The sequence below is a fragment of the Nanorana parkeri genome, unplaced genomic scaffold (genome assembly GCF_000935625.1).
Source record: "Nanorana parkeri isolate BGI_ZX_2015 unplaced genomic scaffold, ASM93562v1 scaffold969, whole genome shotgun sequence".
In the NCBI taxonomy this organism is placed as follows: domain Eukaryota; kingdom Metazoa; phylum Chordata; class Amphibia; order Anura; family Dicroglossidae; genus Nanorana; species Nanorana parkeri.
Genome location: NW_017307237.1, coordinates 599,603 through 623,875, shown reverse-complemented (window position 1 = coordinate 623,875; position 24,273 = coordinate 599,603). Strand labels below are relative to the sequence as shown.

Here is a 24,273-nt window from a genome sequence, read left to right as displayed (position 1 = left end):
ATATATATATATATATTGTCACTCTAGATGCTATCTCCCTCTGCTGATTTATGGGAAATCTTCAATATCAGAGAACCATTTTAAGACTCTCATTTGATAGGCTCATATATATATACACAATATGCCATACTCTTTATGTAGAAGTGTTGCTATACGTAGCTAGAAAGGTGAGGAAAGTTTGTAGTTTAAGTGATACCCTTTATTGGAGTTATTCCTAAGATCCCTTCATCAGACTATATACTCTGAAGCACCAAACTTTCTACACTAGTAGATGGCTAACACGGTACAATAGTCTACCACTAACTATGAAAGTAATAGTGAGAAAATCCAAAGCCACATAGAAATTGACATTTCTATGTGGCAATTTCTAATATGACAATTAACCAAGCATGAAGCAGTTCAACACAACACATATATTTGTTTCCTTCCAGATAATCCTAATATGTATAGACTTCATAAAAGGTTTGTCAACTTTAAATATTTATTTCAACAATAAATACTTTGAAGAGAATTTATCAAAACTGGAGCAGACAGAGTGTAGAGCAGTTGCCCATAGTAACCAATCAGCTGATTGGTTACTATGGGCAACTGCTCCACACTCTGGGGTCTATTCACAAAGCTGCCAATAGTAAACTCCCAATGCTTTTGAATGGGAATTTGTCTTTTTTTTTTTCTCTATCCTCTCCACACGAAGCAGGCCGATGTACGGCGGATTTCAGCCGATGTACGGCTGAAATCAGCCGTACCAGCCTGAAGTGAATAGCCGAACAGTGTTCGGCTCACTTCACTTCTGATCGGTCATTCACTCGGCTGCCCTTGGCAGCTTTGTGAATAGACCCCTCTGTCTGCTCCAGTTTTAATACATTTACCAAAAATGATTTATTACGATCAAACACTTACAATGCTGTGTATAATGAAATTGTCCTACATGCTCTTTAAACCTGTAAAGCCACAGAAATTGTTTACAATAAACATGGTCAGCCAAGGCTCTAAAATGATAAGTCAATAAAAGCTGAACCTTGTCAGGTAAAAAAATTGCATAATGTAGCTAAAGGAAAAAACATTTTTTTTTTCATTTTTGATGGAGTTGGAAAGGGTTAGAACCTCTATCAGGTTTTTTTAAATTGCTGCCTGTGTCATTATTAGGGAAATTACCCCTCTTTATATGTCCCACTGATCATTGTTACCAGAAGTCAAAGCGAGGAAAACCTCTTAAATGGAGCACAGATGACAGGGGTTATAACCTTTTTCTACTTTAACCAAAATTAAAAAGGGATTTTTACCGCAGACTCCTCATGAACCACGTAGTCTGTCCGACGTGTGCTTCTGGCTGCATCCATTGAGCTTCAGTGTCTGTTTTCTCCTCCTCCCTCTACTGCACTTGTTCACGAACACTTCTCCTTTACAGCCGTTCGGGAGCTGGGAGTGCTTCAGCTCAGAGCGAGAACAGGTAAGTAATTAGGTATTTCCCTAATTTATTTTATTTTTTTTAATCATGGGGCATATATCTACTGCTAGCAAGCAGTAGATATATGCCAAAAATAAGAGACTTTAATTGTACTTTAAGATAATGGCTGGTTCAGTTTAAGTAAATAAGGTCAAGTTACAGTAAAAACTATTGCCATAAACTTCATGTTTTTTCTGTCAACTGAACTTTGTGACTTGGTATGTGCTAAATCTGTTGATAATAACTGTGCCCTTATCATCTGATAAACCAAAGGAATTTAACATTTATTTTGTATACAGTGCAGACTAAATGTTTAGTGCAATTACTGCAGGCAAAAAGTGCAAATAAATTAGACGATAGAGCATAGAAAAAGGGCACAACGACAAATACTTAGTATTTTTTATGTATGTGTAAAACAAGTTTGGCTGAATAGTTTGCTGTTCATGTTTATATACTGTAAATAATAGGCAAAATAAAAAACACTTTAAAATATAGGACATGTTTAGGAAGAGTGGCTCATAGGTGAAGATAAGGAGTGATTGGGTCATAGGAAAAGGTTAATGGGAGTGAGTCCTAGGACAATACAGGTGAGTGGGTCACATAGAAGAAGAAAGTCATAGCAGAAGGTTAGGGGTGATTAGGTCACAGGACAAGATTAGTGGGAGTAGGTCACCGAATAGAACATTGTTAGGAAGAGTGGGTCACAGGCCAGGGTTGGGCTAGGTGGATCACAAAACAAGCTTGGGGTTGGTGGGTCACAGGATATGACGAGACTTAAGCCCAGAGCCGGCCCACCCGCTTGTTCTGTAGGATACAGAAAAAGGTGTCATCCAGGACATGGTTAGAAAAAAGTGGTTTATCGGCCATAGTTTCCAATAAAGAAAATTAAAAAATCCAGACCAGTGTTATTATTTACTATTATTGCATTATTATATAATATTATATATCAAATAATTATTAAATGCTCACACATATATAATTACTTATTAAATTCTTAATCTTCAAAAGCCTACACTAAAATAGTTAATTGCAATAAAATAGATACTTATCGTACCAAATGTACTATCTTGGTTTTCTTTTTTTTTTTTGCTTTCTGCTCTTGTTGACTCAGGCTAAGGCCTGGTATTCACTAAATCTAAAGGAGGAGCTTAGCTTAAATTCCTAATGGTTACTACAGGCCTTCCTAGGTATATCAGGCCCAAACAGGTTTATTGAACTGAGCTTCTCAAATTGGACCTTTCAGTTAGGGTTGCCACCTGTTCAGGATTCACCCGGACAGTCCAGTTTTGGAGTCTTGTGTCCAGGTTTCAGGTCAGCTGACACCCGGACACAAAACACTAATGAACATGCTCAGCATGTTCGGCCGACCCGAAGTGCAGAAGGAGTTCGACTCAGCCAATCCAACATCTGGATCGGCTGAGCCGAACATTCGGCATGCAACTCACTGCTGTTCGGCCTATTCTTATAGATGCCGAACAGCAGTGAGAGAATAGCCGAATGACGCTGAGCGGTATCCGGCTCGGCTGTTCTGCTCGGTCCCTCAGAGGGACCGAGCAGAACAGAAAAATAGTTGAAAAAGTTTTTAAAAAAAGTAAATAGAAAACGATTGTGCGGAGCTAGCAGTGACAGCTAGCTCCGCCCAATAGTTTCCTATTATCCGGCGGCTCTGCTGCTGTAAAAAAAAACGGGAAAGAAAAACTCTCCCGGCCGCTCTGGGAGCCTCCCGCTCCCGGCCGCCCAGGAGAGAAACACTGATGTGTCTTTCTTTTTCTTTATTCTGACACGGAGTGTCCGAATAGAGGAAAAATAAATTCCCATTGAAATGCATTGCTACATTCCTATTGGCTATTTCAATTTGCAATATCCAATAGTAAACTAGCATTGTACCCGCCCACTGCTGATGGACCTGATGGAGAACTGCAGCAGAGGGTGGGTACAATGCTAGTTTACTATTTGCTATTGCAAATTGAAATTAGCCAATAGTGATGTAGCAATGTATTTCAATGGAATTTTTTTTTTTCTATTCTGACATCGCTCCGTGTCAGAATAAAGAAACAAAGACACAGCTGTGTTTCTCTCCTTGGCGGCCGAGAGCAGGAGACTCCCGGGGCGCCAGGGAGAGTTAGCTGTTTGGAGATCAGTGTCCCTGGTTAGCAGGTAACCAGGGACGCTGATCTCTCTGCAAGTGGCCGGAGCCAGCTGTAAGATCACGGCTGGCTCCGCCCAGCTGTCAGAAGCAGCCTGTCGGCCGGCCAATGGCCAGCCTCGGCTTTCAGCGCGGCTCAGCCGAGCCGATGCATATGCTTTCGGCTCGACTGAGCTGCTCGGCCACGTTCGGGAGCTGTACGGCCTATAGTGAATAGCCCATACAGCACCCCTTGGTTCTACTGAACCGAAGGGGTCCTGGGGCCAAAGCTAGCTGAAGGATCGGCCGAAGCTACGGCTAGATCCTTCGGCAGTTTCGTGAATAGACCCCTAAGTGCCAATCCCGGAACTTTACATTTTTTGACAGAGGCAGCTGCCTGTTAGCGTGGGTGCCTGTAAACGGGCACCAACACGCACATCTTCTCCAGCTCCTTACTGTCAGCACGTTGCCCGCCAGGTGAGACCCCTGCACTTCTCACACAGCTCTCCTGAAAGCCTGCATAGTCCACCTGAGGCCCCACACAGCCATCTAAGAGCCCGCATAACCCTCCAAAGAGCCTGCATAGCCCACCTGACATGCCACACAGCCATCTGACCTTTGTATTGCCCCAGTATGTTCTCTTACTTTCCTGCTGAGATGCAGAGGGTGACATTTTATTCATGGTCACATGCAGGCTCTATTAGAGACTGACCATTCTTTTATGAGTCAAAGACTGCATCCTGACACCGCAGAGAGGCCTCCTTGTGCACCCAGTGAGATAAGCAGTATAATAATAAAAGTTATCTGGGTTTACTATTTATGTGCATATTTGAACAATTCTACAGATGTGCAATATTATGACTAATATATTTAATTGAAGGTCCATTTAAACCAAACAGCAAGGATTCCTTAGTTTTAATAATACAACTTTACAGATAGATCAGAGTACAATACACAAATGACAGAAATGTGGCCACTGGAACAGAAAGTGAGTTGAATCTTTCCAGCAGGAAACATAGCAATGAAATAACCTTTTTTGTTGCTTTTACATTGATACCTATGTCCTCATTGGGGAAATTCCTCAACCTCCTGTCAACATGACAGGAAAAGAGAGGAAGTCAACCAAATGAGGACAGAAAATAAATTCTGGCAGGAAAACTAACCCATCCCATCTAAAATTAATATTCTATGCTAAAAAAAATGGCAGAACCTCCAGTTTCAGTGGTAATTCCTGGCTGGATAAAGGTCAGTTTTTGCTGGGTGGAAAATTGTGAGCCGAACTGCTACCTATCACATGCAGACGCTGTTCAGGTACTCAGACAACTGCAGGCCCTGGCACGGGTGCAGAACACAATAACAGGCAGTGGAGATTACACTCTTTATGCTGCTTCAGGTGTATTGTGAGCTTTATTTATGAGAAGCAACTAAACTGTAATGGCCTGCAGAAATTGTGATTAGTTGCTCTTGGTTACTTCTCTTAAGAATTAACACTTAACAATAATAATTCTTTACTTAACAAGTAAAGAACACAACGCTGATAGTACTTTAACTCTACAATTTTAGAAATGATAAAAAGCAGTTTGTATATGTGTTCTTTTTAAACATTACCTTTAATGTATATTTTGTTTTTAAAACACACACTCCAATCCACGCCCTGTGCAGAACCCTGGGCACTTTTATTTAATAGATACATATTTAGAATGACAACTTTAGATTAATTTAGCATAAACATAAAATACTTACTTAGAGTGAAGTATACATAATATAGTCTATTTATTAAACAATGTCAGTCACTAGTGTTGTGGCGCTGTAACTCAAAACACCAATAAAGAAATCACTTTTCTTTATGGTTATATTTTTCCTCAGGAATGCCACTTATTTGCAGGCTATGGCCATTTATATCAACAGGGTTTTTGGTCTCCTGTGCAATGCTAGAAAACTGAAGGAGATATGCTAAGAACTAAGAGTCTTGTGATAGACACATAACAATGGACATCTCAAAATCACAAAGGTTTCAGATTTCAACCGATTATTAAAATTGTCTGCTATTATAAGAGAGGAATTTACTTTTAAAGTGACACTAAACTCAGGAGTTAAATCTCTAAAACGTATTCAAGTACCTTAACTATTAATAAAATGTATCTTATTTTTGCATCACTCGGCTGTAGATCCTCAGATCATCTCTGAAATGGTGCTGATACTGTCCTTCCTTCTGAAGGGTGGCTACTTTTGTTCCCCATGGTCCCTGTAATTGTTGTAAAGTAGCCACCGCCCCAAGCTTGCTCCTGTAATGGACTACAATCTCAATACAAATTAGTAAACTAAATGTGAGCTTGTGGTCCATCATGGGAGCGAATTTACAGCAGTGAATACTTTACATCACATACAGAAACCATGGGGAACAAAAGTACTTGAATTAATTTTAAAATGTTACTTCAGGGTTTAGTGTCACTTTAACTCTCCTTTTACAAAATCACAGTCATTAGACATACGCTCTGATTCGCCAACATTATGGGGTTGAACAGCCAAATAGGCTGTTCATTTTTCAAGTGAATATTTGCTTAGCTTAGTGAACGAGGTGAAGTTCTGCTGACCTCCATCATCCAAGTGCAAGAAAAAATATTGTTATTTTTGTTTTCCTTGCACTTGATTGTGTATTCTTTTCAAAATGAATTTTCACCATATTCACTAAGCTAAGGGAGAATTCCTCTGCAAAGTACAATTTCGCTTACAAAGTGTGCAGCCTATTTACTTTTAGTAAATCAACCCCTAAAAAAACAGACTTTAACCTCCCTGGCGGTAATCCCAAGTCTGGCTTGGGGTTAATTTTCATGGTACAAAATTCCTGACATAATCATACCGCCAGGGAGGTTAAAACAAACATATCTACAATATTGCTTTAAAGTATGCATATCTCTTAACACTTTCAATGCCACTGCCGTATGTCATACGGCGGTGGCAACAGGCCACTTTAAACAGACTCCCTGCAGCTATAGACTTTGCTTACATTTGTAAGCCCACTGTCGGCTTCACAATGAAACCGATTCTGGCGGCTCAGCTGCAGCCAGATCGCTTCCACGGGCAGGAATAATGTGCCCCATCGCCTGAAACCCCCGCCTTGTTTCTCGGGCTCCGCTGTCCCTCCTTTGGGAACGGCATCTTGGGTGTCGGCGGGAAGCTGTGGAGGAGACCAGCAAAACTCCTCCGCACTGAAATTGGACCAGGAGCGATGCTGATTGGATCACTTCTGGTCCCGTAGCTGAGATCTGTGCTCCAATAGTATCTTTATGGACCCCTAGTGTCACCTTAAAGAGTACCTATCACTACTAATATGCTATTATGTTATGCTATCACAAGCCCCTCCTATGTGATAGCAATTAAATAAAGTAAAACAAAAATTGAAAAAAGTTTTTTAATATTGCATTAAATAAAGTAAATGTAGAAATTAAAAAAAACATTTGAAAGTCACCAGCCCCGCGAGCACATGTGCATTAAAGCAAATACGCGTTGAGTGCGCCTACATACAAAAACAATGATTGTGCTACACATGTTAGGTATCACTGCGCGTGCCAGACTGAGATCAATAATTCCAGGGCCAATATTCATAAATATCTCTAAACTGATCACCTGTAGGGGCTTTTAAAACATCGCATATGGACAATTTGGAGTACCATATTTTGTCGCTGTTTCACGTACGCACAAAACTTTTAACCTGGGCATGTTGGATATTTATTTACTCATTGTAACCTTATCTTTTATAACATAATATATTACATATAATATTACAAAAAATTGTATTATATTGTGTTTTTGGGCATTAAAATTAACTTAAGTGCATATTTTACTAAATTTTTGGGTTTGATAAAGAGTTGCGCTAATATTGTCTAATGTAAACATTTGCAACTGCCATCATTTTATTCTACAGGGTCTTTGCTTTCAGAAAATATATAATGTTTTGGGGGTTTTAAGTAATTTTCAGGCCTAAAATGTAGATTGTAACATGTGTGCAAAACACGAGAAAAAAAAGGAAAAAAGGCCTTGGGAGCGAAAGTGTTAAATAGCATAGTTTGAACATACCTGCAAAATAAGACTGTCATCAGGTATAGGGTCTCTTATGTTTTCATGACCAATTCCTGAATCATTAGCATCAATTAGTCTATCCACAGGAACAACAGGAACAGTCTGCTGAGTTTTTAGTAAAGAGAATTCCTTTTCCATTGAATCCAGAGTTGGAAAAACATTGTATGTGTATGGCAGCTGTAATGTTCCATCGTTAAACTGGGAAAGAAATGTGGGATCTACAGTGTGGTATAAGTGCGTATTCACGGGTCCCAAGGAAGGCAAAGATTTGGAATCTCTGCATTTGGAGACGACAGCAACTATCACAGTCAATACAAACAGAAAAGAAATCAATGCCAAGGCAATTACCAGATACATTTGTAGGTTTGACTGAGAGTCCGGTTTGCTTGGCTGTTTGTTCATTTCAGGAATTATCTGCTGAAAATTATCAGCAATCACCAGATTTAGAGTCACCGATGCAGATAGGGGTGGGTGGCCATTGTCTTTTACTACGACCACAACTCTATGCTTTAAAGAATCTCCGTCATTAAAGACTTTTGATGTTTTGATCTCCCCAGTGTGCTGATCAATGGTAAAAAGTGATGGCTCAGAAGCTTGCAAAAAATAAGATAACCAAGCATTGTGTCCAGAATCTGCATCCACTGCAACAACTTTAGATACTAAGGAACCTTGTTCAGAGGACCAAGATACCATCTCAAAGACAGGGCGATCACTGTCTGTTGGTGGGTATAAGATGACTGGTGGGTTATCATTCTGGTCTACCACATGAATTTTTAGAGTTGTGCTGCTGTTCAGTGATGGAGAACCATTGTCTTTAGCAATGACTTGAATGTTAAATTCTCTGTGCTGCTCATAATCATATGACTTTTGTGCGTAAATGACTCCAGTCACTGGATTAATAGATATGTACAAGGATATGGGATCTTTGCCATTACTTACTACACAGTAAGTCAGTTTTGCATTTTCCTCACTGTCAATATCTTTTGCTTGAATATGGAATATGGAAGCTCCTGGTAAATTATTTTCTGGAACAAATGCAGTATAAGTCTGCTTCTCAAAGACAGGTGCATTGTCATTAATATCCGCCAAGTCCAAATAGATGACTTTTACAGAAGACATAGAAGGTGAACCCTTGTCAGATGCTTGAATGGTGATGTTATAGGATGGCATTTTTTCTCTGTCCAGAGTATCTTTTGTAACAATTCTATAAAAGTTATTTGCTGATGACACTAACTGAAATGGAATATCACCAATAATTTGACACTGAACTTCTCCATTTTCTCCTGAGTCTTTATCACGAACTGCAATCAGTGCCACCAAAGTTCCAGGTGATGTGTCTTCAGGAATAGGAGAAGACAGGGAGGTGAGGGATATCTCAGGAACATTGTCATTCTCATCCAATATCTCTAATAAAACTTTGGCATGGGCAGCGAGACCTCCACCATCCATGGCTTTTACAGATATTTCATAGTGTTTTTTAATTTCATAATCTAAATGCCCCTTTGTTGTAATGTCTCCATTCTTGCGATTAATTGTAAACATCTGGAGAATGTTATTTGCGAGGGTACTAAATGAATATGTAATCTGTGCATTCACACCTTCATCTTCATCAGTTGCCCTGACTTTCAGAACTGTTGAATTTAATGGTAAATTTTCTTTAATACTTATTTTATATAATTCTTGGTTAAATTTAGGAGTATTATCATTTATATCAATAACTGAAATCTTAATCGGTGTGCTTCCTGTTTGTACAGGATTTCCTCCATCGGCAGCTGATAGAATTAGTTCATGGTAATTTTGTGTCTCTCGGTCTAGAGGCTTTTCTAGAACCAGTTCAGGAAATATACTGCCATCAAAGCTGATCCTTTCTCCTAAGACAAAATGTTCATTTGAACTGAGTCTGTAGCTTTTTAATGTATTAATTCCTATATCCAAATCTTCAGCTTTCTGCAAAACAAACTTTGCTCCTGGTGAAGCAGATTCACTTATTTCTAGCCTAATTGATTCATCGAGAAATCTTGGTGGATTGTCATTTATATCTTGAATTTCAATCTTGACATTAAACACATTTAAAGGATTCTCAGCCACAGCATCAAAGGTCAGGACACAATCATCTGCAGCCCCACACAATGTCTCTCTGTCTATCCTCTCTGTAATAAAAAGGTGTCCACTCTCCAGATTGATACTGAAATATTTTTCAGAAACATCAGACACAATACGGATTTTTCTTGCTGTGATATCCTTCACACTCATTCCAAGATCTTTCACTAAATCACCAACAACTGAACCTTTCCTCATTTCTTCTACAATGGAATAATGAATCTGAGCAGAGACTGAATGACACAACCAGGAAAATAATGAAATGATTACTTGCCATCTGATACAAGGAGGTGTCTTTCCTTGATGCATTTTTAAGACAGCTGTTCCTTCTGTTGCTGGAAATATATAAGGGGTATTCCTTGTACAAGGTGTAATCCTTAATTCTGTTAAAATTCCAGAATATCTTCTTCTTTTTTAGAGGTGAAGTCCTTACATCCCATGCAGAAATGTTCTATATCTTCTTTTGCAGTTGTACTGCCTACCTCACAATCATGTAGCCCTCACATCTATCCCTTATTGGTTCAATAGCGGCGCTATGAGGTAACAATGGGGTACTGCAACATTTCTATGTTATTTTTACAATTTAGTATTATTTTTAGAATGACTATGAAACTATCTTAGCAAACCATTTATTGTTAAATATATTTCACAGTACAACCTCTTATTTAAAGGATAAGTTATTGTCAAAATAAAACTGATTTTATTTCCTCATCTGATTAATTCCAGCAAATTGCTGTCTTGGAAATGCATTGCCTCCCTGTACATGGCATGTATTCCTTGAGCCATGGAACTAGAGATGGAAGCACAACTATGTTAACACATACAAAGTAATAATGTTATATTACAAGATCTGGATATGATATCATGATTCCAAGGTGAGAACAGTGCTGTTATATCATAGCCCCCTTTTACCAGATGGTGATCCCTTTTACCAGATGGTGCCAGAGTAATGGTATTCCATCACAGTGATGCCATGTTATTTAACCAGTTGACATCCGCGGTGTTAAACCCCCTTCCCATCCAGGCCATTTTTCAGTATTCAGCGCTGCGGTACTTTGACTGACATTTATTCCGTCATGCAGCGCTGTACTGAAAGGAATTTTATACCCTTTTTTGGGGACAGATAGAGCTTTCTTTTGGTGGTATTTATTCACCACTGGGGTTTTTATTTTTTTACTATATTAAGGAAAAATCACAGAAATGTAAAAAAAAAAACAGTTTCCCCTATATTAAATGATAAAACATTTATTATTACCCAATTTTTTGGTAAAATATAAAAGACGGGGTCATGTCGGGTAAAAAGACACCAAACATGTCAAGCCTTAAAATTGCGTGCGCGCGCAAAACCTCAAAAAACGATAATACCCAAAATTGGCCATAGGCGACGCTTTAAAAGCTGTTACCGCTCATCAGTTTAGTGTTATCAGTGATTGATGGCCCTAAAATGATTGCTCTCACTGCGACGTTCGCGGCGATATGTAACATGTGTAGCGCAATTGTAATTTTTGCGCGCTGGGGCACCGGACGCGTATTTACGTTTATAGGCGCGTAAACGTGGGGGTGGGGGAGTTAAACATTTTGGGTTTTTTTTTCCCCTTTTTTTATATCTGACTTTTATTTTATTTTACTTTTTTATATGTGACTTTTATTTATTTTTTGAATCAAGCGGATGCGAACGAGCACATATAGGCGATCGGCGGGCTATGGACCCGCTGATCGCCTATATGTGAAACACACGGTACCGGGTGTTCGCATTGGACTGGTCTTTTCTGCCCGTGCGTGCCCGCTAGGGGGCGTGCGCGAGCAGAAAAAAAATGCCGTCTGGCGACGGCAACCCGCCAATGCAGCAGTGCCGTCCGTCCGTTTTTCTACTACGGGCGGACAGCAAGAGGTTAAAGTAGTATTAAGCTCTCTAACTTTTTAAAATAATTAATCCAGATCTAACAAATATACATTGCAAATCAAAGTATTTCTATACATTTTTGACAGACACTTACAGTCATCATGTTTCCAAACATCTCCAACTCTCTCAGCTCAGCTTTCCTAAACTTCCTGTCAAGTACAAGATCATTAGGAACAGTACCGTCTCCAGCATCTGTCCATCTACTAGCCTAGAGAATGGAATGAGAGAGAGGATGTGCAGTAGTGAAGTGGCATGCCTTGATGTGCCTGTGTATTTGTGGAGGCACACACACACAACTTACCAACACACACAAGGGTGGCTCCATAGACCCTGCAAGGGAAAGGAGCCACCCTAAAACAGTAAGTTGGGACAGTTGCTCAGAGGAACAGCTTTTTCTGCAGGAAGCTAAAACTTTTAAACATTAGGAAGCAGTATCCAATGTAAGTGATTTATTTAGCATTTGAAATAGTTTAAAACCTTTTTGACTTTAATATCACTTTAAATAAAGGTGACACTATTTTACCAGAGTGACAGAATATTACAAGAGTAATCTTATGGTTCTAAGGCTCTCTCTTGGGAGAGAGGGTATAGGGATCCCAGACATCCAGGGTGTAACAGACATAGACTCCAGACTCACCAGACCTCTTAAGCATCTCAGTGTAGATCCACTTGTGGTACAGTGAACGGTAATTGGAGTGACAGATAAGCAGGAGATGAGTACAGATCCTCAGCAGGAGAGACACCAGCCATGCTCCAGAGGTCCTCTATGTTCCAGGCACCTCCAGCAGACATCAGCTTCTCTGGTTCTACTCCTCTGGCAAACAACACAGGCCTCCTCCATACTTGAGGCCTAGGAAAACATTTCCCACACTCCAGCCTCTGCCAACCCCCAGGTCTCAGGCCTAGCCTGGGGGTTGTCTGGACAACATCCAGCCCTAATCCATGGCCGGTCCCAACTAGTCTGAGGACAGGACAAATCCCTCCAGTATATGTACCCTATCCCAGCATGCACCACTGGTTGAGAGAAACCCAACATACACTTGACATACACTTACAGTGCCTCTCATTGGCTGTCCCACAATATAGCAGAGTCACACTCCACCCAGGGGGGTACAGTCAATGCCAGACACATGGAATTGACCATATAAATGCCACTATAATACAGCTAGGGGTCTATTCACTAAGCTGCCGTAGGCAGCCGAGTGAATGACCGACCTAAAGCGAAGTGAGCCGAACACTGTTTGGCTATTCACTTCAGGCTGGTACGGCTGATTTCAGCCGTATATCGGCTGAAATCAGCCGTACATCGGGTGGCTTCCGTGTCAGAATAAGAAAAAAAAAGAAAAAGCAGTGTTTCTCTCCTTGGCGGCGGGGAGCGGGAGACTCCCGGAGCGCCAGGGAGAGTTAGGCTGTCTGGAGATCAGTGTCCCTGGTTAGCTGGTAACCAGGGACGCTGATCTCTCTGCAAGTGACCGGAGCCAGCCGAAAGATCACGGGTGGCTCCGCCCAGCTGTCAGAAGCAGGCTGTCAGCCGGCCAATGGCTGGCCACTCGGCCAGCTTCGGCTTTCAGCGCGGCTCAGCCGAGCCGAGGCATATGCGTTCGGCTCGCCTGAGCTGCTCGGTCAAGTTTGAGAGCTGTACGGGCTATAGTGAATAGCCGTAGAGCAGCCCTTCAGTTCTACTGAACCGAAGGGGTCCTGGGGCTGAAGCTAGCCGAAGGATCGGCTGAAGCTACGTCTAGATCCTTCGGCTGCTTTGTGACTAGACCACTAAATGTCTAGTAGCCACCTCACAGACGGTGACGGGGGCTACAACAGCAGTATTTGAATAATGATACAGATGTGCAATATTCTGACTATTATATTCAATAAAAGGTCCATTTAAGCCAACCAGCAATGTTTTCCTTAGTTTTAATAAAAAATATTTTAGCTAGGTCAGAATACAATACATAAATGTAGACACTGGAACAGAAAGTGACAGGAATCTTTCTAGCGAGGACATGTAGTAACAAAAGCACTTCTTTTGTAAAGATGGGAAGAGTTACAAATTCTCTTGCTTTTGTATTGCTGCCTGTATCCTAGTAGGGAAAATTCCCCAACTTTCTGACACCATGACAAGAAGGGAGAGGAAGTAAGCAAAATGGGGACACAGACACAAAAAAAAAGCTGGCAGAGATTCTGACCAATCCCCTCTGCATTAACACCCTATGCTAATTATAAAAAAATGGTGGGGCTTCCAGTTTAAGTGCCTGTTCTTATGTAAAGCAAAGCTGACCATATACTCATTGTATTTTTTGAATGGTTTTTAACAGCCGTGGGTGCTTGCTGTCAGAAATCAAGAGCTGGCAGTGGAGATCACCCTCTTCACGCTGCTTAAGGTTTATGGCCAGCTTTACTCATAGCAAACAATTAACCCATTCCCTGACACTGATGGCAGCTATTCATTGAAAATTAGAACCCAGTACCCGTCCCACTGCCACCATTACTGCCACTCTGGAGCTCTCTCTTCCATACTGGGAGCCAGCTGCATGCGGCAGTTTATCTACCTGTATCAGCAGAGGCAGTGCGGATTAGAGGGGACACTGACTACTGCAGATGGAGGGGAGAGAGAGCTACAACTGTGGGAAGGAGAGCAGTGACAGCCAGGATGCTGAGCGAGGCAGTGCCAGGCAGAGCTTCAGGGTGGAAAGTGGAGGATTGGTTAATATGTCTAATATTTATTGACACTTCCCTTTACTGAGCAGACACCGGAGTGATCAGTACTGAGATTGTAAGTTTTTACTGTGTCCCCAGTAATGAATGTGTCCCCAGTTATGAATGAACAGTTAGTGCTCTACATAACATCCTGTTCATTCATAACTGGGGGCATAGTAAATATTTACTATCTGCTCAGTTTGCAAAAGATCAGGAAGCAGCTTAGTACAGAGGCTTCTTGCCAATTCTTAATTGGGGAAATAGTAAATATTTACTATCTCCACAGTTTGTGAGTGAACAGGAACCCTCTGTACTGAGTGCTTCCTGTTCATTAAGTGCTGGTGTTGCAGTGAAGGATTAAGGACTCTGTGTCCTCAATCTTTTTTTCTATTTCAAAAGGAAATATCAAGGGTCTAAACAGAAATCTCCCCAAAGCCCCTGACAGTGATGTAAAAAAAAAAAAGTTAAAAAGAACACACACACATAACATACATGTGCACAATATTGTAGTGCACATTATGAGCATGCGCTGCAGTGCGTTGTTAGAACACATTGCAGTGCTTTCCCCTCCCCCTTTTTTCAAAAAACATTAATTAAACCGTGTGTGGCAGCGCATGACAAAACGATGCATCGCATTGCTGTGTGTTGTAATACGCTACATTGTGAAAAAATATATGCCTGCATCATTTTATCACAACACACATAAACACAGCACACAAACAGCATTACAGATCAGACGTTACCACAACACATAAGTGTAAGGCCAACCTCCAGATTTTTTGCATAAGTTGCTTATTGACAGATCTGCATTCCTTTGTTTTTTACCATTTTACAAAAAGGCACAATTTAAAAGTTTACAAATATTTGTTATTTATTAACTCAGCACAGTTTTATCTTTTAGATTTATTAGGAATCTTCTAAATGATGTTTTTTTGTATTGCACTGAAAATAATTTTAGTGCATTTTTATAAAAAATATTGATTTTATAAACATTTGCACAACTGTGGTGGGACCTACAAAATTAGTAGCACCATCCATCTTTTTATTCTCCCAGCCCTCTACTTACAGAAAATGTATGGTTTAGGGAGTCTTTTACAATCTCTGAAAGCTGCAGTTGAAAAAAAAAAAAAAAAGTGAAATATTGCAAAAATGGTCCGGCCAGCTAAGGTCAAAAGTGTTACGCAGGGCCTGGCAGCAAATGGGTTAAACTGTACTGGCCTGCAGGCATTGTGACTAGTTGCTCTTTGTTACTAAATCAATAAATGTAAATACTTCATGCCAGAAACACCTGTACAAGCCGCAGGCACTACTCCAATGCGAAGCAGGATAGTAAATACATAAATAAAAAACTGCCACACTATTATCAAATAAGTGAAACAATATAACCTCAGAAAAATCTAAATGTAAAAAAAGAGAAACTGCCTATCAAATAAATGAAACCATTCTTCATCTGAAAAAATGTGGCAATAGATAGAATTAGCAACCCTGATTATCTAAAGAAAAAAACATACACAATCAATAGTGACAACCCATGCAATGTGCAACAAATCACAAGTGCCAAAAAAAGGAAAATATGAAGAAAAGAAATGACCAGTGTCCAAATGTGGTCAATAGTCCCAAATTGTGAAATAGCATGTTTATAGCTTCTGCAAAGTACTTCCACACAAGCTTCACCAATCCCCCACAAGAGTGCAGCTCACCTTATGAAGTGACCTTACGTTTAAGGTCTTATAGCACCAATTCCCTTTTGAGACTCGGGCGGGAAGATACCCAGAAAATGACACAAGAGAATTTTGCACTCCTCCATCTTAATAATCTTTTGCTTCTCCGCTATTTCACAATTTGGGACTATTGATCACATTTGGACACTGATAATTACTTTTCTTCATATTTTCCTTTTTTTGGCACTTGTAATTTATTGCACATTGCATGGATTGTCGCTATTAATTGTGTATGTTGTTCTTTAGCTAATAAGGGTTACTAATTCTATTTATTGCACCATTTTTACACATAAAGATTGGTTTAATACATTTGGTAGGCAGTTTCTCCTCGTTTACATTTGGATATTTCCGAGGTTATATTGTTTCACATATGTGATAATAGAGCAGCACAGTTTATTATTTTTGATCTTGGTTACTGCTCTTAATAATTAGCACTTAAAAATAAGAATTCTTTACTAAACAAGATTGATAGTTCTTTAACTTTTCACTGTTATACTGGATTTGCTGTGAATCTTAATAAAGTCTGAAGTATTGGAATTCTCTGGACAATGAGCATCTTATAGTCACAATCATTTCTAGTATCTATTGGCCGCTTGCCATTATCAAGAGAGTTTTCTAAAACTATTCTTTTACAAAATCACTTTTATTAGCCATCCCCGCTGATTCCCCTACACTATGCAGGTTCTTTACTCAAAACAAATAGGTGGTTCACCTTGCAATGAAATTTGCACTTTGCAAAGGAATTTTCCTGTAGCATAGTGAATGGGGTGAAGTTCTGCTAACTTTCATCACCCAAATGTCTGCAAAAATATTGTTGTTTTTTTTTAAATTTTCCTTGTAGGTGATTGTGTATTCTTTGCAAAGTGAATTTTTACCATATCCACTAAGCTAAGGGAAAATTCCCTTGCAAAGTGCACATGCTATTTGCCTTTAGTAAATCAACACCTATGAATTAATGCAGACTTTAAAACAAACATATCAACAGCATTGTTTTAATTATGCATATCACTTAAATAGCATAGTTTGAACATACCTGCAAAATAAGACTGTCATCCGTTATAGGGTCTTTTACGTTTTCATTACCAATTCCTGAATCATCAGCATCAATTAGTCTATCTACAGGAACAACCGGGACAGTCTGCTGAGTTTTTAGGAAAGAAAATTCCTTGTCTGTTGAATCCAGAGTTGGAAAAACATTGTATGTGTATGGCAGCTGTAATGTTCCATTGTTAAACTGGGAAAGGAATCTGGGATCCACAGTATGGTATAAGTGCGTATTTACGGGTCCCAAGGAAGGCAAAGATTTGGAATCTCTGCATTTGGAGACGACAGCGACTATCACAGTCAATAAAAACAGAAAAGAAATCAATGCCAAGGCAATTACCAGGTACATTTGTAAGTTTGACTGAGAGTCCAGTTTGCTTGGTTGTTTGTTCATTTCAGGAATTATCTGCTGAAAATTATCAGCAATCACCAGGGTTAGAGTCACAGAAGCAGAGAGGGCTGGGTGGCCATTGTCTTTTACTACGACCACAACTCTATGCTTTAAAGAATCTCCGTCCTGAAAGACATTTGATGTTTTGATCTCCCCAGTGTGCTGATCAATGGTAAAAAGTGATGGCTCAGAAGCTTGCAAAAAATAAGATAACCAAGCATTGTGTCCAGAATCTGCATCCACTGCAACCACTTTAGATACTAAGGAACCTTGTTCAGAGGACCAAGGCACCATCTCAAAGACAGGGCCATCACTGTCTGTTGGTGGGTATAAGATGACTGGTGGGTTATCATTCTGGTCTACCACATGAATTTTTAGAGTTGTGCTGCTGTTCAGTGATGGAGAACCATTGTCTTTAGCAATGACTTGGATGTAAAATTCTCTGTGCTGCTCATAATCATATGACTTTTGTGCGTAAATTACTCCAGTCACTGGATTAATAGATATGTACAAGGATATAGGATTTTTGTCTTTACTTACTACAGAGTAAGTCAATTTTGCATTTTCCTCACTGTCAATATCTTTTGCTTGAATATGGAATATGGAAGCTCCTGGTAAATTATTTTCTGGAACAAATGCAGAGTAAGTCTGCTTCTCAAAGACAGGTGCATTGTCATTAATATCCGCCAAGTCCAAATAGATGACTTTTACAGAAGACAAAGAAGGAGAACCCTTGTCAGATGCTTGAATGGTGATGTTATAGGATGGCATTTTTTCTCTGTCCAGAGCATCGTTCGTAACAATTTTATAAAAGTTGTTTGTTGATGACACTAATTGAAATGGAATATCCCCAATAATTTGACACTGAACTTCTCCATTTTCTCCTGAGTCTTTATCACGAACTGCAATCAGTGCTACCAAAGTTCCAGGTGATGTGTCTTCAGAAATAAGAGAAGACAGGGAGGTGAGGGATATCTCAGGAACATTGTCATTCTCATCCAATATCTCTAATAAAACTTTGGCATTGGCAGCCAAGCCCCCACCATCCTTAGCTTGAACTGATATTTCATATCGTTTTTTTATTTCATAATCTAAATGTCCCTTTGTTGTAATGTCTCCATTCTTGCGATTAATCGTAAACATCTGATGAATGTCATTTGCCAGGGTACTAAATGAATATGTAATTTGTGCATTCACACCTTCATCTTCATCAGTTGCCTTGACCTTCAGAACTGTTGAATTCCATGCTGTATTTTCCTTAACACTTATTTTATACAATTCTTGAGTAAATATAGGAGTATTATCATTTATATCGATGACTGCAATCTTAATCAGTAAGCTCCCTGTTTGTACAGGTTTTCCTCCATCAACAGATGACAGAAGTAGCTCATGGTAATCTTGTGTCTCTCGGTCTAGAGGCTTTTCTAGAACTAGTTCAGGAAATATACTGCCATCAGAGCTGATCTTCTCTCCTAAGACAAAATGCTCATTTGAACTGAGTCTGTAGCTTTTAAGTGTATTAATTCCTATATCCAAATCTTCAGCTTTCTGCAAAACAAACTTTGCTCCTGGTGATGCATATTCACTTATTTCTAATCTAATTGATTCATCGAGAAATCTGGGTGGATTGTCATTTATATCTTGAATTTCAATCTTGACATTAAACACATTTAAAGGATTTTCAGCCACAGCATCAAAGGTCAGGACACAATCATCTGCAGCCCCGCACAATGTCTCTCTGTCTATCCTCTCTGTAATAAAAAGGTGTCCACTCTCCAGATTGATACTGAAATATTTTTCAGAAACATCAGACACAATACGGATATTTCTTGCTGTGATATCCTTCACACTCATTCCAAGATCTTTCACTAAATCACCAACAAGTGAACCTTTCCTCATTTCTTCTACAATGGAATAATGAATCTGAGCAGAGACTGAATGACACAACCATGAAAATAATGAAATGATTACTTGCCATCTGATACCAGGAGGTGTCTTTCCTTGATGCATTTTTAAGACAACTGTTCCTTCTGTTGCTGGAAATATAGAAGTAAAGTTCCTTGTAGAACGTGCAATCCTTAATTTAGTTAATTTCCAGAAAATTGTCTTCTTTATTAGTGGTGAAACACTCACATCTCATGCAGAAATGTTCTATATCTTCTCTTGCAGTTGTACTGCCTTCCTCATAGAGTCATGTAGCCCTCACATCTATCCCTTATTGGTTCAACAGCGGCGCTATGAGGTAGACATGGGGTACTGCAACATTTCAATGTTATTTTCATAGGTACCATTTAGGATTATTTAGAATGACTGAAGCTATTATTTATTGTTAAAAATATTTCACAGTAAGTACACCCTCTTACTTAAGGGATTGGTTATTGCCTTAATACAATCTTCTTTACTCAAAACTATCCGAACAATTTCAGCAAATTCCTGTCTTGGAAAAACATTCATCCCAATGTATATTGCATGTGTTCCTTGAAATTGTTGGTGAATAACAGAAAGGGTCAGGACAACCTGTATTTTCTGGTTTTAAACTAAGGAATTCATGGCATACCTTTAGAAAAGCAAATTACCTGTTTATTGTTATATCCTACAAGTCATGGATTTTAGCAGGTAGCTCAGTGATAGTTTCAGGCTGTGAAGTTTTGACTCTTGAAATGGACCTTTCAAACTTCAAATAGAGGTGTCAATGCTTTTCCAATACGCTTCCTCAAGGAATTTTGAAACCTTGGGTTCAAGACCCAACTGAATATCACCTAAAACTTACTACATGGGAATAGTCCTCTTGCTGTAGGCAGGGATATGGGATGATTGACATCCCTAGACATTCCCTGCCTACAACATATGGCAAAGTACACACTTGCATTGGCTTTGCAGGGGGTGTGTCAGCAGCAGTCCGAGTATGCCATGCATCAGCATTGTTTCCTGAAGCTCCAAGTTAGAAGGCAAACTGACCATGCAAGAATGCTGAGTGTGGCCATAGCAACAGGAATGGAGAGTAAGACCTCATTCACACAGCTAAAAATTGGCCTGTACAGGTGCTGTGTGTCATGGTACACAGCAGCCTGTTCTTCCCTATAGGAGGACGTGGCCGCACGACGCTGTGCACTCACTTGAGCTGCACATCCACGCGGGTGCGGGTGTCCGTGCTCGGGCGCAGAAAGGATCCATCTTGTCTTGTACAGACACAGGCTGCTGCGTACAATCACACACAGCACTTGTCCTTCCCGGGAACGGCCCAATAAGGCCGTGCACGCTGCACGGATATGTAAGGGCTGACTCTTAGCTGTGTGAAAGAGGCCTAATAGTGCAGTAAACCAATCTGATTACAGCTGTACAGCAATCAGAACGAAGAAAGTGAATCTCAGAGTAATAAGAACCAAAGTAAGACCTCAATACTGCAATATTGTACTGACAGCACCAAACTATTTTACAAGTTAGTTTAGAGGCATGGAACTAGAGAATGAACTAGAGATTAAACCACAGCTATGTTAACACATACAAAGTAATTATGCAATATTACAAGATCTGGAAATGATATCATGATTCCAGGGAGAGAACAGTGCTGTTATATCATAGCCCCAGGGATCCATTTTATCAGATGGTGTTGGGAGTAATGGTATTGGAGAGAGGCCGCCCCCAGGACAAGCTGTGTCGGCCGCACGGCGCCCTTGTTGCCATGGCGCCCTGTGCGGCCGCACTGCTCGCACACCCCTAAGGCCGGCCCTGATTCTATCACAGTGATGACATGTTATTTAAATCAAAGTGACACAATGTTACTAGAATAATGATTCTAAAGGCAGTATATCATCATGCTACCCCAAAAGTGTAATTTTTGATGTTTCTGCACATTGGAGAGCCCAATGATTTTGACTGTTGTTGGGAGGGTGCCCTTCTGCACCAAGTGAGATAAGCAGTAAAATAATTAAGGTTCTCTGATTTTTTTTTTGTATATTTGAACAATGCTACTGCTGTGCAGTATTATGATTAATATATTCAGTGAAACGTCCATTTAAGTCAGACTGTACATGGTTCCTTACTTTTAATTAAACCTTTTCATCTAGGTCAGAAAACAATGCAAAAATACCCATGTGGCCATTGGAACAGAAAGTGAGTGGAATCTCAGCAGCGGGAAGAGTTACACATTCTCTTACTTCAGTATTGCTGCCTGTGTTCTAGTATAGAATATTCCACAACCTTCTGACATTATGACAAGAAGTGAGAGGAAGTCAGCCAAATGGGCAAATGAGGACACTGACACAAAACTAAACCTGGCAGAGATCATAACTCTTTCCCTCTGCATTAACACTCTATGCTAATTAACAAATGGTGGGTCTTCCAGTTTAAGTGCTGATACTTATGTAAAGCAAAGTTGACCATATACTCATTAAATTTTGATGGCCATGGTGGATTGTCGGCCGAACAGGGAATGCCGCCGCTCAGATGCATTTATTGTTTAAGTATTCTGGCAGCTGCAGGCGCTGGCTATCAGAAGTCAACAGCTGGTAGCAGAGATTACCCTCTTCATGCTGCTTAAGGTGTATGGCCAGCTTTACTAGCAAGCAATTACCCAGATAGCAAGCAATTGTGCTGCAAGATTGAAAATGACTTGCTAAACTATTGCAGACTTGCCAAACTTCACAATTTTGTTGCACAATTACAGCAAGTCTGCATTGCAAGTCTTAAGACCAGCGAGCTTGCAGAGCTCTTGCTAAGACCTGCAGGACTGTTGCTGTAGACTTGCCAAGCAAATTTGCTACAAAGTAAAAAAGTGTCAACTAGAACTTGTGCTGCGAGTGTTCTGCAAGTCCACAACTTGCCAGGAATGTGTGCAGCAAGTTAACAAGAATTACAATTTAACCCTGACACAAGTTTGTGGCAAGTTATCCTTGCTATCTGGGTGCACTGTACTAGCCTGAGGAAATTGTGATTAGCTGCTCTTGGTTACTGCTCTTAACAATTAGCACTTAAAAAAAAGAATTATTTACTCAACAAGATAGTTCTTTAACTCTACATTTTGAGAAATGATAAAAAACAGTTTGTATATGTGTTCTTTTTAAACATCTCATTTAATGTATATTTTGTTAAAATGCAACCCCCTATCCACATCCTGTGCAGAAGCCTGGTCACTTATATTTAATATATACATATTTAGAATGACAACTTTAAATTATTTCCCATAAACATAAAATACTTGCTTACAGTTAAGTATAAATAATATAGTTTATTTAATAAAGAATGTCATTCACTAGTGTTGTGACGCTATAACTCAAAACACCAATAAAAAAAAAATCACTTTTCTTTATGTTTATATTTTTTCCTAGAAACGTCACCACATTGCAGGCTATGGCCATTCATATCAACAGGGATTTTGGTCTCCTGTGCAATACAAGAAAACTAAAGAAGATATGTGATGCAACATGAGTCAGAAGTCAAGATTCTATTATCAAAATTCTTCTCTAAACTATTCCTTTATGCAGGGGCGTCCCGAGGTTGGGTGTCACCCAGAACAGAGACCGGGTGACACCCCGCCGTGGCGTCATCGCGCGTGACGTCACCATGCGCGCGGTCATCTTGGTGATGGCGCCGGCAGAGAGAGGAGGCCGGGTCCGCCGGGTCCCCTCCTCCCTCCTGACACTGTCGGGCTCTTGGTCCATGACCGAGGTGGTGACACCAAAAGGATTGTCAGTCATTTGGGTGTCCCCCCTCCAATGGTGTCACCCGGGTGCGGGCCGCACCCCCCTTGTGACGCCACTGCTTTATGAAATCACTGTATTAGCATTGACACATTCAAAAACCTTTTAGATACTTTTCTAAGGGAGCAAAATATACAGGGGTAAAGGTACGCTTGGTAACTCAAACGCACACACATAAACACAAGCCCACACACACACTCTCAAATAGGTTGAACCCGATGGAACTTTGTCTCTATTCAACTTCAACAACTATGCAACTATGTAACATCACCTCTGATTCCCCAACACGATGGGGGTGATTTGCTAAGGGCAAATGCTTTGCAAGGGACTTTGCAAGATAATTTTCCTTTAGCTTAGTGAATGAAGTGAAGTTCTGCTAACTTCCATTACCCAATCATGTGCAAGCATTTTTTAAAAATGTTCCTTGTATGTGATTGTGTATTCTCTGCAAAATGAATTTTAACCATATCAACTAAGTTATGCAAAAATTCTCCTGCAGAGTGCACTTTCCCCTGCAAAGTGAACACCCTATTAGCTGTTAGAAAATAAACTCCTATGAATTCCTATGAATCAAACTCCTATGAATCAAACTCCTATGAATCAATGCATACTTTAACCCCTTCGTGACGGGAGATGTACAGTGTACGTCCTGTCACTTTGTGCCTATATGACTGGCCACGTACACTGTACGTGATGAGTTATATCAGGCTTTGTAATGCCGGTATTTGCTGATTCTCAGCATTTAACAGTCATTCATTAATGTCTCAGTATTGAGGCATTAATTAATGAAATAATTAAGCTTTTTGTAAAAGCTTCTTCCTTTCATTAATGAAAGAATGAAGCCGTTACATGCAAATACAGGACCGCAATTTGCAATCCCGTATTTGACAGCTCAAAATAGCAGAGAGGCAGCAGTGACTCACCTCACCTCTCTGCTATTTGTTTTGACAGCTCGAGAGCCCGATGTTTAGATACATTTCACTCAAAGAGATACAATGTATATCTTTTGAGTGAAATGTATCAGTTCTGATCGTCTAGGCACGATCAAAGAGCTTTTAGTGAGATCTGA

General features: G+C 40.0%; 1 protein-coding gene across 7 annotated transcripts in view; it reads right to left on the bottom strand.

Annotated features, from left to right (window-relative positions):
- Positions 1-24,273, bottom strand: part of LOC108795461 (protocadherin gamma-A4-like) — a 290,173-nt gene that overhangs the window by 33,129 nt on the left and 232,771 nt on the right. Inside the window, exon 1 of one of the 7 annotated variants that reach the window (XM_018566710.1) lies at positions 17,104-19,529. The exons of the other annotated variants lie outside the window; for them this stretch is intronic. Coding sequence (XP_018422212.1) covers positions 17,104-19,515 — 2,412 coding nt within the window. The 5' untranslated portion in view covers positions 19,516-19,529. Of the gene's footprint in view, positions 1-17,103; positions 19,530-24,273 lie in introns of those variants that run through there. 7 annotated transcript variants of the gene reach the window in all.